Here is a 15579-nt window from a genome sequence, read left to right on the forward strand (position 1 = left end):
TCGAGCTGACGGAAAACCGCGATTTGGCGTCAGAGCGGCGACTGCCCGCAGGTTACGGGCAGCAGAGGCAGACTGGTAACAGACCCAAAGGAGGTTAATCGGGCGTTCGAGACCTTCTACCGGGGACGGTCCACCTCCGAGCCCCCCGACGGGGACGCGGGGATGAAACTGTTCCTAGACGGGCTGGAGCTGCCAGGTGGTGGGGGAAGACAGACGGGCGGAGCTGGAAGCACCAGCAGACCTGGGGGAAATCATGGGGAGCATCAGCTCCACGCAGGCGGGGGAGGCACCGGGACGCGGCGGGTTCCCGGCGGGTTCCCGGCGGACTGCGACAAAAAGTTCACACCTGTCCTGGCCCCACACCTAAGGGACATGTTCGCGGACTGACCCTGCCCCCAACGCTGGCGCAGGCCACAATCTCGCTAATACCCAAAAAAGATAAAGACCTGATGGAATGTGGATCATACAGACCCATTTAGCTGTTTTTCTTTAAATTTAGCGTACCCAATTTGCTTTTTCCAATTAAGGGGCAATTTAGCGCGGCCAATCCACCTCGCCTGCACATCTTTGGGTTGTGGGGGCGATACCCACGTAGACACGGGGAGAATGTGCAAAACTCCACACGGACAGTGACCCAGAGCCGGGATCGAACCTGGGACCTCGGCGCCGTGAGGCAGCAGTGCTAACCCACTGCGCCACCGTGCGGCCCCACCCATTTCACTGCTGACCGCGGATGCGAAAATACTCGCAAAACTCCTGGCCAAAAGGCTGGAGGGCTGCGTATCAGAGGTGGTCGCAGAGACCAAACGGGCTTTGTCAAGGGTAGGCAGCTCTCAGCGAACATCAGGCGGCTGCTGAATGTGATAATGACCCCCCCCCGGGATAGAACACCAGAGGTGATCGTCTCCCTGGACGCAGAAAAGGCCTTTGACAGAGTCGAATGGAAATACCTCCTCGAGGTACTGGAACGGTTTGGGCTAGGAGCGGGGTTCACCGCCTGGGTGAGGCTCCTGGAGCGGGGTTCACCGCCTGGGTGAGGCTCCTGGAGCGGGGTTCACTGCCTGGGTGAGGCTCCTGTACAACGCTCCCAAAGCAAGTGTCCGAACTAACACCACCAGCTCTGAATACTTCCAGCTGCAGAGAGGAACAAGACAGGGCTGCCCCCTGTCCCCACTCTTGTTCGCGCTAGCCATCGAACCCCTGGCGATAGCCCTGCGGGACGCGAAAAGCTGGAAGGGAATCCGGAGAGGAGACAGAGAGCACAGAGTCTCACTCTATGCAGATGACCTGCTCCTCTAAGTCTCGAAGCCACAGGAGGGACTGACGGCAATACTGCAAATGCTGAAAGCGTTTGGAACCTTCTCGGGCTACAAACTTAACCTGGGCAAAAGCGAGGCATCCCCAGTGAACCCAAACGGGGGAGGAAGGGAGCTGAAGGGGCTCCCGTTCAAAACGGCCCAGAACAGGTTCCGCTACCTGGGAATCCAGATAGCCAGAGACTGGGCACAGATCCACAAGTGGAACCTGACCAGCCTGGTGGAGGAAGTAAGAAAAGACCTTCAACGGTGGGGCTCACTCCCACTCTCCCTGGCGGGGGGAGTGCAGATGATCAAGATGAACATACTGCCAAGGTTCCTCTTCCAGTTTAGATCCATCCCGATCTTCATCCCCAAGGCCTTTTTCCAAAGCGTAGACAGTCTAATCATGGCGTTTGTCTGGGGGGGGCAAGAACCCGAGAATTCCCAAACCGACACTGCGAAGAGGGACAGTCAGAGGGGGCCTGGCTTTCCCGAACCTACAATACTACCACTGGGCAGCAACGGCAGAAAGAGTGAGGGGATGGGTACAAGAACCCGACACAGATTGGGTACAAATGGAGGCACAGTGATGGTCGGGGATTTCTACGTAGGGCACAGACTGGCGACACTGGACGAACTGACGAGGAAGTGGAAACTAACAAAAGGACAGGAATTGAGACACCTCCAAATAAAGCACTTCCTCCGCAAAGAGACAGTGGGGTACCCCGGGGCCCCAGAAAGCACATTACTAGAGGACCTGATGGGCACAAGCAACGAGAAGGCGGGGGCTACGTGGGAGAATATACGGACAGCTACTGGACAGAGCCCGGACTCCACTGGACGAGACCAGACAAAAATGAGAGGACGAACTGGGGACAGAGGTAGGGTGGGGACTCTGGAGCGAAGCGTTGAGCAGGGTGAGCTCCATCTCCTCCTGCGCAAGGCTCAGCTGAATGCAGCTCAAAGTGGTGCACAGGGCGCACCGGACCAGAACCCGGATGAGCAGGTTCTTCCTGGAGGTGGAGGATAAATGTGAACAGTGCCAGAGGGGCCCGGGCAACCACACCCACGTGTTTTTTTTTGGGGGGGGGGGGGGAGTAAGGTGGGGAAACCACAAGAGAAGATTATCATAGATTATCATAGAATTTACGGTGCAGAAGGAGGCCATTCGGCCCATTGAGTCTGCACCGGCTCTTGGAAAGAGCACCCTGCCCAAGATCCACACCTCCACCCTATCCCCATAACCCAGTAACCCCACCCAACACTAAGGGCAATTTTGTACATTAAGGGCAATTTATCACGGCCAATCCACCTAACCTGCACATCTTTGGACTGTGGGAGGAAACCGGAGCACCCGGAGGAAACCCACGCACGCACGGGGAGGACGTGCAGACTCCGCACAGACAGCGACCCAGGCCGGAATCCAACCTGGGACCCTGGAGCTGGGAAGCAAATGTGCTAACCACTGTGCTACCGTGCTGCCCGTCGAGGAAGGGTGGTGAAGCCACCGGGGGTGTGGGGGGGGGGGGGGGGGGGGGTGAGGGAGGGAGGGAATCATTGACCGATCCAGAGGGCAATGAAATGCACATCGAGTTAATTAAATGACGGACAAAACAAACCTCTCAGCAAAATAAAGTAAATTAGCACAGGCAAGTAAAATGTAATGTATTGCAACACAGCAACTGTGTATAAATAGGAGAGAAGCCAATTAAAAGATTTACAAAAAAAAAACTCGTACCAGCCTCCCCGAACAGAGAATCTCGCACACAATCTTTCTCGTACACTCTCTCTCACACTCACACAAACTCACACTCACTCGCAAACTCTCACGCACACTCACACTCACACAAACTCAGACACGCGCAAACTCGTACCAGCCTCCCCGAACAGAGAATCTCGCACACAATCTTTCTCACACACTCTCTCTCACACTCACACAAACTCACACTCACTCGCAAACTCTCACGCACACTCACACTCACACAAACTCAGACACGCGCAAACTCGTACCAGCCTCCCCGAACAGAGAATCTCGCACACAATCTTTCTCACACACTCTCTCTCACACTCACACAAACTCACACTCATGCGCAAACTCTCACGCACACTCACACTCACACAAACTCAGACACGCGCAAACTCGTACCAGCCTCCCCGAACAAAGAATCTCGCACACAATCTTTCTCACACACTCTCTCTCACACTCACACTAACTCACACTCACTCGCAAACTCTCACGCACACTCACACTCACACAAACTCAGACACGCGCAAACTCGTAACAGCCTCCCCGAACAGGTGCCGGAATGTGGCGACTAGGGGCTTTTCACAGTAACTTCATTTGAAGCCTACTTGTGACAATAAACGATTTTCATTTCTCTCACACACACTCACACACAAAGTCAAACTCACACTCACACTCGCTCACACGCACACACACAAACGTTCTCACACACACACACTCACACAAACACACAAAGTCAAACTCACACTCACTCGCAAACTCTCACACACACTCAGTCACACACACAAACTCTCACTCACACTCGCACACTCTCACACACAAACTCTCTCACACACACTCACATACTCAAACTCACACTCACAAACTCTCTCACTCATACTTACACACTCTCAGTCACACACACAAACTCTCACGAACTCACTCACACTCGAACTCCTTCACGCACACACGCTCACAACTCTATCACTCTCTCACTCACATTCATTCCTGGCCACTGTCTCTCTGTCTGTCTCTCTCTCTCTGTCCAGTTGCCTCGCTCTCTCCCTCTCTGTCTGTCTCTCTCCCTCTCTCTCTCTCTCTCTGTCTGTCTAACTCTCTCACTCTGTCTGTCTCTCTCTCTCTGTCCCGTTGCCTCGCTCTCTCTATCTCTCTGTCAGTTTCTCTCTCTCTTTATCCCTTTGTCTCTGTCTCTTTCTTTCTCTCTCTCTCTTTCTCTCTCTCTCTCTGTCCCTTTGTCTCTCTCTCTCTATCTCTCTGTCTGTTTCTCTCTCTCTTTTTCCCTTTGTCTCTGTCTCTCTCTTTCTCTCTCTCTCTGTCTCTCTCTCTCTCTTGCTCTGTCTGTCTCTCTCTGTCTCTCTCGCTCTGTCTCTCTGTCTCTCGCTCGCTCTGTCTCTCTCTGTCTCTCTCTCTGTCTCTCACTCTCTGTCTCTCCCTCTCTATCTGTCTCTCCCTCTCTCCCTGTCTCTCTCTCTGTCTCTCTCTCTCTGTCTCTCTCTCTTTGTCTCTCTCTGTCTCTCTCTCTCTGTCTGTCTTTGTCTCTCTCTCTGTCTCTCTCTCCCTGTCTCTCTCTCCCTGTCTCTCTCTCTGTCTCTTTCTCCCTGTCTCTCTCTCTCTCTGTCTCTCTTTCTTTCTCTCTCTCTCTCTTTCTCTCTCTGTCCCTTTGTCTCTCTCTCTCTGTCTCTCTCTCTCTTTCTCTCTCTCTCTCTGTCTCACTCTTTCTCTCTCTCTCTCTGCCTCTCTCGCTCTGTCTCTCTCGTTCTCTCTCTCTCTCTCTGTCTCTCTCTCTCTCTCTCTCCCTGTCTCTCTCTCTCTGTCTCTCTCTCTCTCTGTCTGTCTCTCTCTCTCTGTCTCTCTCTCCCTGTCTCTCTCTCTCTGTCTCTCTCTCTCTCTGTCTGTCTCTCTCTCTCTGTCTCTCTCTCTCTGCCTCTCTCGCTCTGTCTCTCTCGTTCTCTCTCTCTCTCTCTGTCTCTCTCTCTCTCTCCCTGTCTCTCTCTCTCTGTCTCTCTCTCTCTCTGTCTCTCTCTCTCTCTCCCTGTCTCTCTCTCTCTGTCTCTCTCTCACTCTCTCTGTCTCTCTCTCTCTGCCTCTCTCGCTCTGTCTCTCTCGTTCTCTCTCTCTCTCTCTGTCTCTCTGTCTCTCTCTCTCCCTGTCTCTCTCTCTCTGTCTCTCTCTCTCTCTCCCTGTCTCTCTCTCTCTCTCTGTCTCTCTCTCTCTCTCTCTCCCTGTCTCTCTCTCTCTCTCTCTCCCTGTCTCTCTCTCTGTCTGTCTCTCTCACTCTACCCCCCCCCCCCCCCCATATCCCCCATCCCTGTGCTGTGAGAGACATTGTCCCCTTCCCCTTCGCAGCCCGGGGGGGGGGGGGGTCTGAGGACAGGCCCCCGCCCCTCTCACCTCCCCCCGGCCCCTCACCTTGACAGAATAGGCCAGGGAGATGGTGACGGCGAGCGGGAGGCCTTCGGGGACGGCCACCACGAGGACCGTCACCCCGATGATGAAGAATTTGAGGAAATGTTGGACGTAGATGGCGGTACAATCCGAAATCCATCTCATCCCCTCAATCCAAAAGGTCTTGATGATGAAGGAGAGGATCAAGATAATGACGGTCAGAGCGGACATGACCAAACCTGCAGACAAAGAATAGCGTCAGCCACTTCCACATCCTCACAGCCCAGCAGCAGGCCGTTCAACCCATTTACCCTGTGCAATCCCCTTCCCCACTCCTATATTTCCATCTTCCTGGTCCCCCCTCCCCCTCATCCGCTGGACGGGGACCCAGCCGTATAAATACTGTGGCTACCGGAGCAGGTCAGAGGCTGGGAATCCTGCGGAGAGTAACTCACCTCCTGACCCCCCCCCCCAAAGCCTGTCCACCATCTACAAGGACACAAGTCAGGAGTGTGATGGACTCTCCCACTCGCCTGGATGGGCGCGGCTCCGACAACACTCGAGAAGCTCGACACCATCCAGGACAAAGCAGCCCCCTCCCTCCCGCTCGACGGACACGCTAACCCCCCACCTTCAACACCCACTCCCCCCACCCCCCGACGCACAGCGGCAGCCGTGTGCACCGTCTACAAGATGCACTGCGGCCACTCGCCAAGGCTCCTTCGACAAGCACGGCCCAAACCCACCACCTCTACCCCCGAGAAGGACGAGGGCCGCAGACGCCACGGGGACCACCCACTGCCTGCACGCCCCCCCCCCCCCCCCCCCCCACACCACCACCGCCACACACACACACACACACCATCCCGACTTGGAAATATATCGGCTGTTCCTTCACTGTCGCCGGGTCAGAATCCTGGAACTCCCTCCCTAACAGCACGGTGGGTGTACCTACACCACACGGGGGGGCTGCAGCAGGTCAAGAAGGTGGCTCGCCCGCCCCCTTCCCGAGGGGGCAATTCGGGATGGGCGACGGATGGCGCTCCCAGTCAAACGGCAACTGCACCCCCACCTCCGACAAAAACAATTGCCCCTTCTGAGGGCTAATCTGCTCCCATTCGCTGCGTCAAAATTTTAATTCTCCTCGCCTCCCTTCCCTGCCTCTCGTTATGGATCCAGGAATACATCGCTCTGGCAGTGATGCATCGTGACGTCGGCAGGGGGTGTTTAAGGCCGACTTCCGCCCCCACGTCTCACGCCGTCTCCCAAATTGAACCCCTTCCCAGCGTTTGCGAGAATCCAAGTACGTGGGCACCTCCGCGGCAAACCCCAGAGAGGGAAGCCTGGCGACGAGGACCGAGGCGAGAAAATGGAATCGCTGAACGGAAAAGATAGTCGGCGGAAATGGACGGGCGGAGGCGGCAACAGCGGAAGAGGATTCTCGGGGATGGACCCACAAGCACGTACACACGTGCGTGGGGCGAAGGTAAACGGGGTGTGCGTAACGGGAACTCAGAATTCTTCTGACACTGTACAGGTGGGTGAGGGAGGTGGGGTGGGTGCGGTGGGGTGGGGGAAAGTCCAACCTCAGTCGCTCGGTGGATTGAGAGGGACCGCTTGTGCCATAACCCTCGAAAGAATCGGAAGGGAGGCAGCTGGTCTGGGCCCCGAGAAGCCGGGGTGCAACAAGGAGGTAAAAACGGGTGCAGTGGATGCATTTGACGAGGACTGCGAGAACTGGAACTCGGAGGAGGATAGCTTTCAATTCAAGGTTGCAATTTCCCTCAGTTCGGCCATGCGTAAAACCTCTCTGCTGCCACAAAACTTAATTCATCCAGCAGATAAATCTCACGTCGAACCAATGAAGATTTTAGAGGCATTTCTCTCTGAGACCGTTATTGGTTGAAGAAAAGGTTCCGTTTCACCATCGTAGTCAGGAAGGAGGTGAAAACGTTTCATAATTCGTAGCGAATTTAAGAAGGTTCGCAAAATGCTGCGAGTTTGGTGCAACTCTTGATGACACTCTTCGAGATAGGCTGGTTTGCGGACACCGAAGTGAAGCTCTTCAGAGGAAGCTGCTTCCCGTATGCGAGTCTCTCAAAGCTGCTGTGGAAGCTGCAACTTCTATGGAGCCGCAACGAAAAAAGCTTCAGAAATAGGGGGGCGGGATTCTCCCATCTCGAAGTATTGACGCAGTCGTAAAAAACGGAGAGTTTAATGACGGCGGCGTCGGACCGTTAAGTGTAGCGATCCCGACAGGGGGCCAGCACGGCACTGGAGCGACGCCCGCCGCTCCAGCTGCCGATACCGGCGTCAAATGGACGCCGCGGGTCTGCGCATGCGCACTGCGACCGGCGCGAATGCGCGAATGCACGGTAGCCTCATTCTCCGCACCGGCCCCAGCGCAACATGGCGTAGGGCTACAGGGGCCGGCACGGAGTAAAAGAGGCCCCCACCAGGAGAGGACAGCCCGCCGATCGGTACCGTGTCACCGATGTGCACAGGTTGGAGGCTCGGCCGGTGAAACGCTGGATGGAGTAGAACAGATAGATGCAAGAGTAATGGGGGGGAAAAGGCCATATTGCCAAGGCACGTTGGCCTCAGGAATCAAGGGACAAAGTTCAAGGCCACTCAGAAGATGGCGCACCTGAGCGACTGCAGGAGCTGAAGCCAGGCGGCTTGTCGGTGCGGGGTGAGCAACAATGTTTCTGGGCATGTCCAAAACCCGACGGCCATCAAATTAAAGTGGAAATGGATACGGGCGCAGCAGCATTGCTGACACCCGAGGCAATTTATACTCCGAAACTGGAGCGGCGGGTCTTTAAAATCGACACATGCGATCCTAAGAACGAACGTTGAAGCTGTCGTACCATTAAAAGGAGAGAGAGAAGCACGGTGAAGTTGCCCCTTCACCTCGTCCGTGGATGACCCTCCTGCTCCCTTTGGCAGAGCAGGGTTGGGAAACAGCCAATGAATTAGTGGATTCAAAAACCAACTTCCAGTCATGTCTGAGAAGGTGACCCAAGGTTGCCTCGGCTCAAAGAACAAAAGAACAAAGAACAAAGAAATGTACAGCACAGGAACAGGCCCTTCGGCCCTCCAAGCCCGTGCCGACCATGCTGCCCGACTAAACTACAATCTTCTCCACTTCCGGGGTCCGTATCCCTCGATTCCCATCCTACTCATGTATTTGTCAAGATGCCCCTTAAACATCACTATCGTCCCTGCTTCCACCACCTCCTCCGGCAGCGAATTCCAGGCACCCACTACCCTCTGTGTAAAAAACTTGCCCCGTACATCTCCTCTAAACCTTGCCTCTCGCACCTTAAACCTATGCCCCCTAATAATTGACCCCTCTACCCTGGGGAAAAGCCTCTGACTATCCACTCTGTCTATGCCCCTCATAATTTTGTAGACCTCTATCAGGTCGCCCCTCAACCTCCGTCGTTCCAGTGAGAACAAACCAAGTTTATTCAACCGCTCCTCACAGCTAATGCCCGCCATACCAGGCAACATCCTGGTAAATCTCTTCTGCACCCTCTCTAAAGCCTCCACATCCTTCTGGTAGTGTGGCGACCAGAATTGAACACTATACTCCAAGTGTGGCCTAACTAAGGTTCTATGCAGCTGCAACATGACTTGCCAATTCTTATACCCAATGCCGCGGCCAATGAAGGCAAGCATGCCGTCGGCCTTCTTGACTACCTTCTCCACCTGTGTTGCCCCTTTCAGTGACCTGTGGACCTTGTACACCTAGATCAGGGGACACTAACCCAGCTTCTGGGCCTCACAGGAAGGAAGGACGAAGCGGACCTGGTGGTGGAGTATGAGCACCTCTCAAGGCACTTCTGATGGGGACAGCTTCTCCTCCAATCTCCATTGACATCTCTTTGCCACAGTAACAGAATCTCCTTGTACTATTCAGCAGAAGCCTTCTTATGTGGCAATGTCTTCAAGGTTCAATATGAGCTTTAATAATTGAAGGGTGCATCAAAAGAAAAGGTTAACAGCATGGTGACATGGGGCGAGATTCTCCGACCCCCCGCCCCCGGAGATTCGGCGGGGGCGGGAATCGCGCCGCGCCGGTTGGCGGACCCCCCCCCCCCCCCCGCGATCCTCCGGCCCGGATGGGTCGAAGTCCCGCCGCTAAAATGCCTGTCCCGCAGGCATGGATTAAACCACCTCTCTTACCAGCGGGACCAGGCGGCGCGGGCGGGCTCCGGGGTCCTGGGGGGGGGCGCTGGGCGATCTGGCCCTGGGGGGTGCCCCCACGGTGGCCTGGCCCGCGATCGGGGCCCACCGATCCGCGGGCGGGCCTGTGCCGTGGGGGCGCTCTTTCCCTTCCGCCTTCGCCACGGTCTCCACCATGGCGGAGGCGGAAGAGACCTCCCTCCACCTGCGCATGCGCGGGGATGCCGTGAGCGGCCGCTGACGCTCCCGCGCGTGCGCCGCCCGGCAATGTCATTTCCGCGCCAGCTGGCGGGGGCGGAAATCAGTCCGTCGCGGGCCTAGCCCCTCAAGGTTAGGACTCGGCCGGTCAAGGGGCGGAGGATTCCGCACCTTTGGGGCAGCGCGATGCCGGACTGATTTGCGCCGTTTTGGGCGCCGGTCGGCGGAAATCGCGCCGATAGCGGAGAATTGCGCCCATGATTCCCGAATTTTACCTGTGGAGTGCACACATCTCTGATGCTGGAACTTCACAATCTATTTTAACCTCTGCATTATCAAGACATCCGTTGTGTCACAGCCATCCATGTGATGACGTCTCGGACCTTGTACCTGTATACTGGAATCTCCCCTCGTGTTATCTTCGCCCTCATCGTAAGGTGAATGGCTGCTGACATCACTCTTCTTCAAGGGTATCCCCTCTCTGAATGGTGACGTTATGGGTGGCGCGGTAGCACAGTGGTTAGCACAGTTGCTTCGCCGCTCCAGGGTCCCAGGTTCGATACCCGGCTTGGGTCACTGTCTGTGCGGAGTCTGCACATCCTCCCCATGTCTGTGTGGGTTTCCTCCGGGTGCTCCGGTTTCCTCCCATAGTCCAAAAGATGCGCAGGTTAGGTGGATTGGCCATGATAAATTGCCGCTTAGTGTCCAATAGGTTAGGTGAGGTTACGGGGATAGGGTGGGTGCAGACTCAATGGGCCGAATGGCCTCCTTCTGTAGTCTAGAGATTCTATGATTCCAAGATTTGCCTTCTTTACTGCCTGGTGTGCCTGCACGCTTACATTCAGCGACTAATGCCTTCTTTAACACTTAGTAGGTTACAGAGATGGCCATTGATAGTATCAGCACACACGTAGGATATTCAATGTTGTAAATCGGAGCAACATGCAAACGACGTGCTTTGTCTAGATCACTGCACAGGTCAAGCAAGAATCTGAAGAAAGTTTTGTCAACATCCGTTGTTCTCACCCGTGACTTCGTCTCAAACACAGTGATACACAAGAACCGATCCAGCGATGGGGAAGGTGATGTTAGACGTTTAGCTGTTGTTGTATAAAGAGTCAAAAGGTTCTGCTCCTTTCACAAACACCTTTGTTTTACTTTAACAGACTCTGCACAAAACGCTCTCATCACATCACCCGACACAAAGGCCACCTGGAGCCCCTTTACATATCAGTGTCAATTATTGGATACTTAACATCAATGAGATGTCATGTGAGAGTACCTTTAAGAAATGGGTGTTTATAAATGGGTGTGTGTATAAATATCTGTAGTGAGAGTACCTTGAAGAAATGGGTGTTTACTTCTGCAGTGATGTCAGAGAGTGGGTGGAGCTGGGCTGTCTGTCAGCTTTTTACTTTTGTTTTAGGCTGTTTGTTGCAGGGTGTGTTTTAGTTTTGTCTTCAGAGCTGGATAGCTGCAGTCACAGCCAGAAGGTGTATTAGAGTCTCTGTAATATGAAGACTGTAAATCGATCCTGGCGATTTAAAACTAATAACAGTAGTGACTTTAACCTGATGTGCTTCTGGTAAAAGGTTTTTCAAGTCGTTTGGATGTTAAAAGGAAAGCTTAAAGGATTACTTAGTGTTGTATTCTTTGGGGGTTGTATTTGAATTAATGGTTGCTAAGATGTTCACTGTATGTTTTAAAAAGGTTAATTTGAGTTCATAGAATAAACATTTGTTTTGCTTTAAACAATACTTTTCCATTTCTGCTGTCCCACACCTGTAGAGTGGGCCGTGTGCTCCCCACACCACAATCTATTAAAAGTTGTGGGTCAGGTGAACTGCATGATACACTTTGGTGTCCCTGGCCCATAACAGGGACAACTAATTGGAATGTCTCTCAACCGATTTCTTAACAGGCGATGAACGTGGTCCAAAATGGAACGAAGGCAGACACACATCGTAAGAATCCAGATCTCACGCGCGACGTCACACAAAGACTTGAGCTGCCAGTCCAGTGTGGAGTTTTATTATGGGGAGCCGAGAGATTACCCTCCATGCCTGTGGAATAAATTCCTCGACCACCCTCACGAGGGATATCCTGGTGCAGTGAGGATGGAGGAATTGCCGTGCAGTTATTTTTTTTGGCGGCTGGGATTAGACGCTCAGGTCAAAGAGAAAGTGGGGAGATGTCGGTCCTGGACCAAACTGGAACAGCCAAACACTGAATCCCTGACAATCGAGGGAAAGGCCCACACAGCCACGTCAGAGAATATAGACAGATAGCACTGGTCCAGTGAAATAAAGATCAAAGAAATGTACAGCACAGGAACAGGCCCTTCGGCCCTCCAAGCCCGTGCCGACCCTGCTGCCCGTCTAAACTAAAACCTTCTCCACTTCCGGGGTCCGTATCCCTCTATTCCCATCCTATTCATGTATTTGTCAAGATGCCCCTTAAATGTCACTATCGTCCCTGCTTCCACCACCTCCTCCGGCAGCGAGTTCCAGGCACCCACTACCCTCTGTGTATGAAACTTGCCTCGTACATCTACTCTAAACCTTGCCCCTCTCACCTTAAACCTATGCCCCCCAGTAATTGACCCCTCTACCCTGGGAAAAAGCTCCGAACTATCCACTCTGTCTATGCCCCTCAGAATTTTGTAGACCTCTATCAGGTCGTCCCTCAACCTCCTTCGATCCAGTGAGAACAAACCGAGTTTATTCAACTGCTCCTCATAGCTAATGCCTCCATACCAGGCAACATCCTGGTAAATCTCTTCTGCACCCTCTCTAAAGCCTCCACATCCTTCTGGTAGTGTGGCAACCAGAATTGAACACTATACTCCAAGTGTGGCCTAACTAAGGTTCTATACAGCTGCAACATGACTTGCCAATTCTTATACTCAATGCCGCGGCCAATGAAGGCAAGCATGCCGTAGGCCTTCTTGACTACCTTCTCCACCTGTGTTGCCCCTTTCAGTGACCTGTGGACCTGTACGCCCAGATCCCTCTGGAGGGGCACCCGTGACTGTGGATGCAAACTCCAAATGGCCTGATGTCCTGATCATGAAATACGCAAACCATTGGATGCAATATGCGCAAGATTTGGAACACAGGAGCAGGTCATAAGTGGCAAAGGAACACAGTTCAGTTTAAAGCAGTTCAAGGACTGTTCGATGGAAACAGTCTACGCCACGTCAAGCCAGCCCAGAGCCACCCTCCAACAAATGGGCCCCACATTCTGTTCAATCTTTGGAGCATTTCGTTGCTCCAAACAGCACCGAGTTCACCGGCAGTGCCGCTGTTCGAGAGGAAAGTGCGAACAGGGTTCGTTTTGCCAACGCCCCAGGGATCAGGGATGGCCAAAGGGACAACGCCAAACACGGTCTTCTAGCAGGGACAAAACTCGAGCGATCAATCGTGGAGAGCGGGTGCTAGCCAGGACGTGGGCACCCTGCTGTGATCCCAGTGAAGACTCGTCACGCCGATCAGCTACTCTTGGAATCGCCGAGACGTCTTCCGAAGCTCTGCCGTTGGAAATTCTAGACTGCGATAGATCGGACCAGAGGCCGGACGCAGTGACAAGTTCCAGACTTTGTTCTCTGAGGACTTCATTCCCTGTTGATCCCTTATGTTTCCCCTTTCTCTTAATTTTGCCATCACTCTATTGGTCCACGGATGTTTCATGGACTGTGTCTTTAAGGCAGCCTTTCCCTTTAATTCAAACAGAAGGACCCAGAAGGCTGTGCTGCTCCAGATTGTCTGACATCAGCGATGACCCGCTTTGGCTGCCGACCAATTGATTGGCCCCAAGGGCTGTGCTTCACTCAGTACCGGGTGGTGAGTGGATCTGACCCCGCGGAAAGGGTTCGGAGGCTGAGCAGCCTTTCTGTTTGGTTTTGGCCGCAGGGAGGTCGGAGGTCCAGCAAGAATCCGCTCAAGAAAGCTACTGATAACGTTCCCAAGAGATCGACCTAATCCACTCCATAAGGCCACAGCGAGGCCTGACTCTCTCTCCAGCAAGAATGGGGGTTGTCGTCTTGAGCTGGCGAAGGCTTGGTCAAACCATGGGCTGAAGGCAAGATTGGATGTGGAAGAAAGTGTCTCTACAGAAAGCTATAGGCCTGAAAGTGAACCTCAAACTGAAGGCCCCAGTTTGATAAGAAATAAAGCATCTCTCCAGGATTTCGGTCGTTACAGCAGGAGGCTTGGGCGGAGAGATGGCAGATGGAGTTTAATCCGGACAAATGTGAGGTAATGCATTTTGGAAGGTCTAATACTGGTAGGGAATATATAGTGAATGGTGGAACCCTCACGAGTATTGGCAGTGAGAGAGATCGAGGTGTACAGGTGCACCGTAGCATAGTGGTTAGCACAGTTGCTTCACAGCTCCAGGGTCCCAGGTTCGATTCCCGGCTTGGGTCACGGTCTGTGCGGAGTCTGCACATCCTCCCCGTGTGAGCGTGGGTTTTCTCCGGGTGCTCCGGTTTCCTCCCACAGCCCAAAGACGTGCAGGTTAGGTGGATTGGCCATGATAAATTGCCCTTCGTGTCCAAAATTGCCCTGAATGTTGGGTGGGGTCACTGGGCTTTGGGGATGGGGTGGAGGTGTTGACCTTGGGTAGGGTGCTCTGTCCAAGAGCCAGTGCAGACTCGATGGGCCGAATGGCCTCCTTCTGCACTGGGGCTGTTTAGCACAGGGCTAAATCGCTGGCTTTGAAAGCAGACCAGGCCAGCAGCACGGTTCAATTCCCGTACCCGCCTCCCCAAACAGGCGCCGGAATGTGGCGACTAGGGGCTTTTCACAGTAACTTCATTTGAAGCCTACTTGTGACAATAAGCGATTTTCATTTCTTTCAAATTCTATGATTCTATGAGGTCACTGAAAGGGGCAACACAGGTGGAGAAGGTAGTCAAGAAGGCCTACGGCATGTTTGCCTTCATTGGCTGGGGCATTGAGTATAAGAATTGGCAAGTCATGTTGCAGCTGTATAGAACCTTAGTTAGGCCACACTTGGAGTATAGTGTTCAATTCTGGTCGCCACACTACCAGAAGGATGTGGAGGCTTTGGAGAGGGTGCAGAAGCGATTTACCAGGATGTTGCCTGGTATGGAGGGCATTAGCTGTGAGGAGAGGTTGAATAAACTCGGTTTGTTCTCACTGGAACAACTGAGGTTGAGGGGCGACCCGATAGAGGTCTACAAAATTATGAGTCGCATAGACAGAGTGGATTGTCAGAGGCTTTTCCCCAGGGTAGAGGGGTCAATTACTAGGGGGCATAGGTTTCAGGTGCGAGGGGCAAGGTTTAGAGGAGATGTACGAGGCAGGTTTTTTACACAGAGGGTAGTGGGTGCCTGGAACTCGCTACCGGAGGAGTAGGTGGAAGCAGGGACAACAGTGACGTTTAAGGGACATCTTAAATACATGAATAGGCTGGGAATAGAGAGATACGGACCCCGGAAGTGGAGAAGGCTTGGAGGGCCGAAGGGCCTGTTCCTGTGCTGTACTTTTCTTTGTTCTTTGAAGCTCGCTGCCTGTGAGTGATAATGTTTCTAACCTGCGGTGGACCCTGAATGATGGCAGAGTAATTTACAGCAGCAGACCCGAGAGTTTAATCAGCAAACGCACTGTGAGTAAAGCGTGTCAAAGAACTACCGTCGGAAGCAAAGAATCCTTTTACTTTTGTCCTTATTATTTTTACCCCTCCCCCCCATCTTGTGTGTGTGGGTAGAGGGTGGGGCATCCCTGCTCCCTCCCATAG

The 15579-nt window shown here is 53.5% G+C and overlaps 1 protein-coding gene across 1 annotated transcript in view; it reads right to left on the bottom strand.

Moving 5' to 3' along the window:
- LOC140399446 (plasma membrane calcium-transporting ATPase 3-like) overlaps positions 1-15579 on the bottom strand; it is a 177136-nt gene that overhangs the window by 146160 nt on the left and 15397 nt on the right. The window contains exon 5 of the mRNA XM_072489023.1: positions 5452-5666. Coding sequence (XP_072345124.1) covers positions 5452-5666 — 215 coding nt within the window. The remainder of the gene's footprint in view (positions 1-5451; positions 5667-15579) is intronic.

Source organism: Scyliorhinus torazame, chromosome 22, assembly GCF_047496885.1.
Source record: "Scyliorhinus torazame isolate Kashiwa2021f chromosome 22, sScyTor2.1, whole genome shotgun sequence".
Lineage (NCBI taxonomy): Eukaryota > Metazoa > Chordata > Chondrichthyes > Carcharhiniformes > Scyliorhinidae > Scyliorhinus > Scyliorhinus torazame.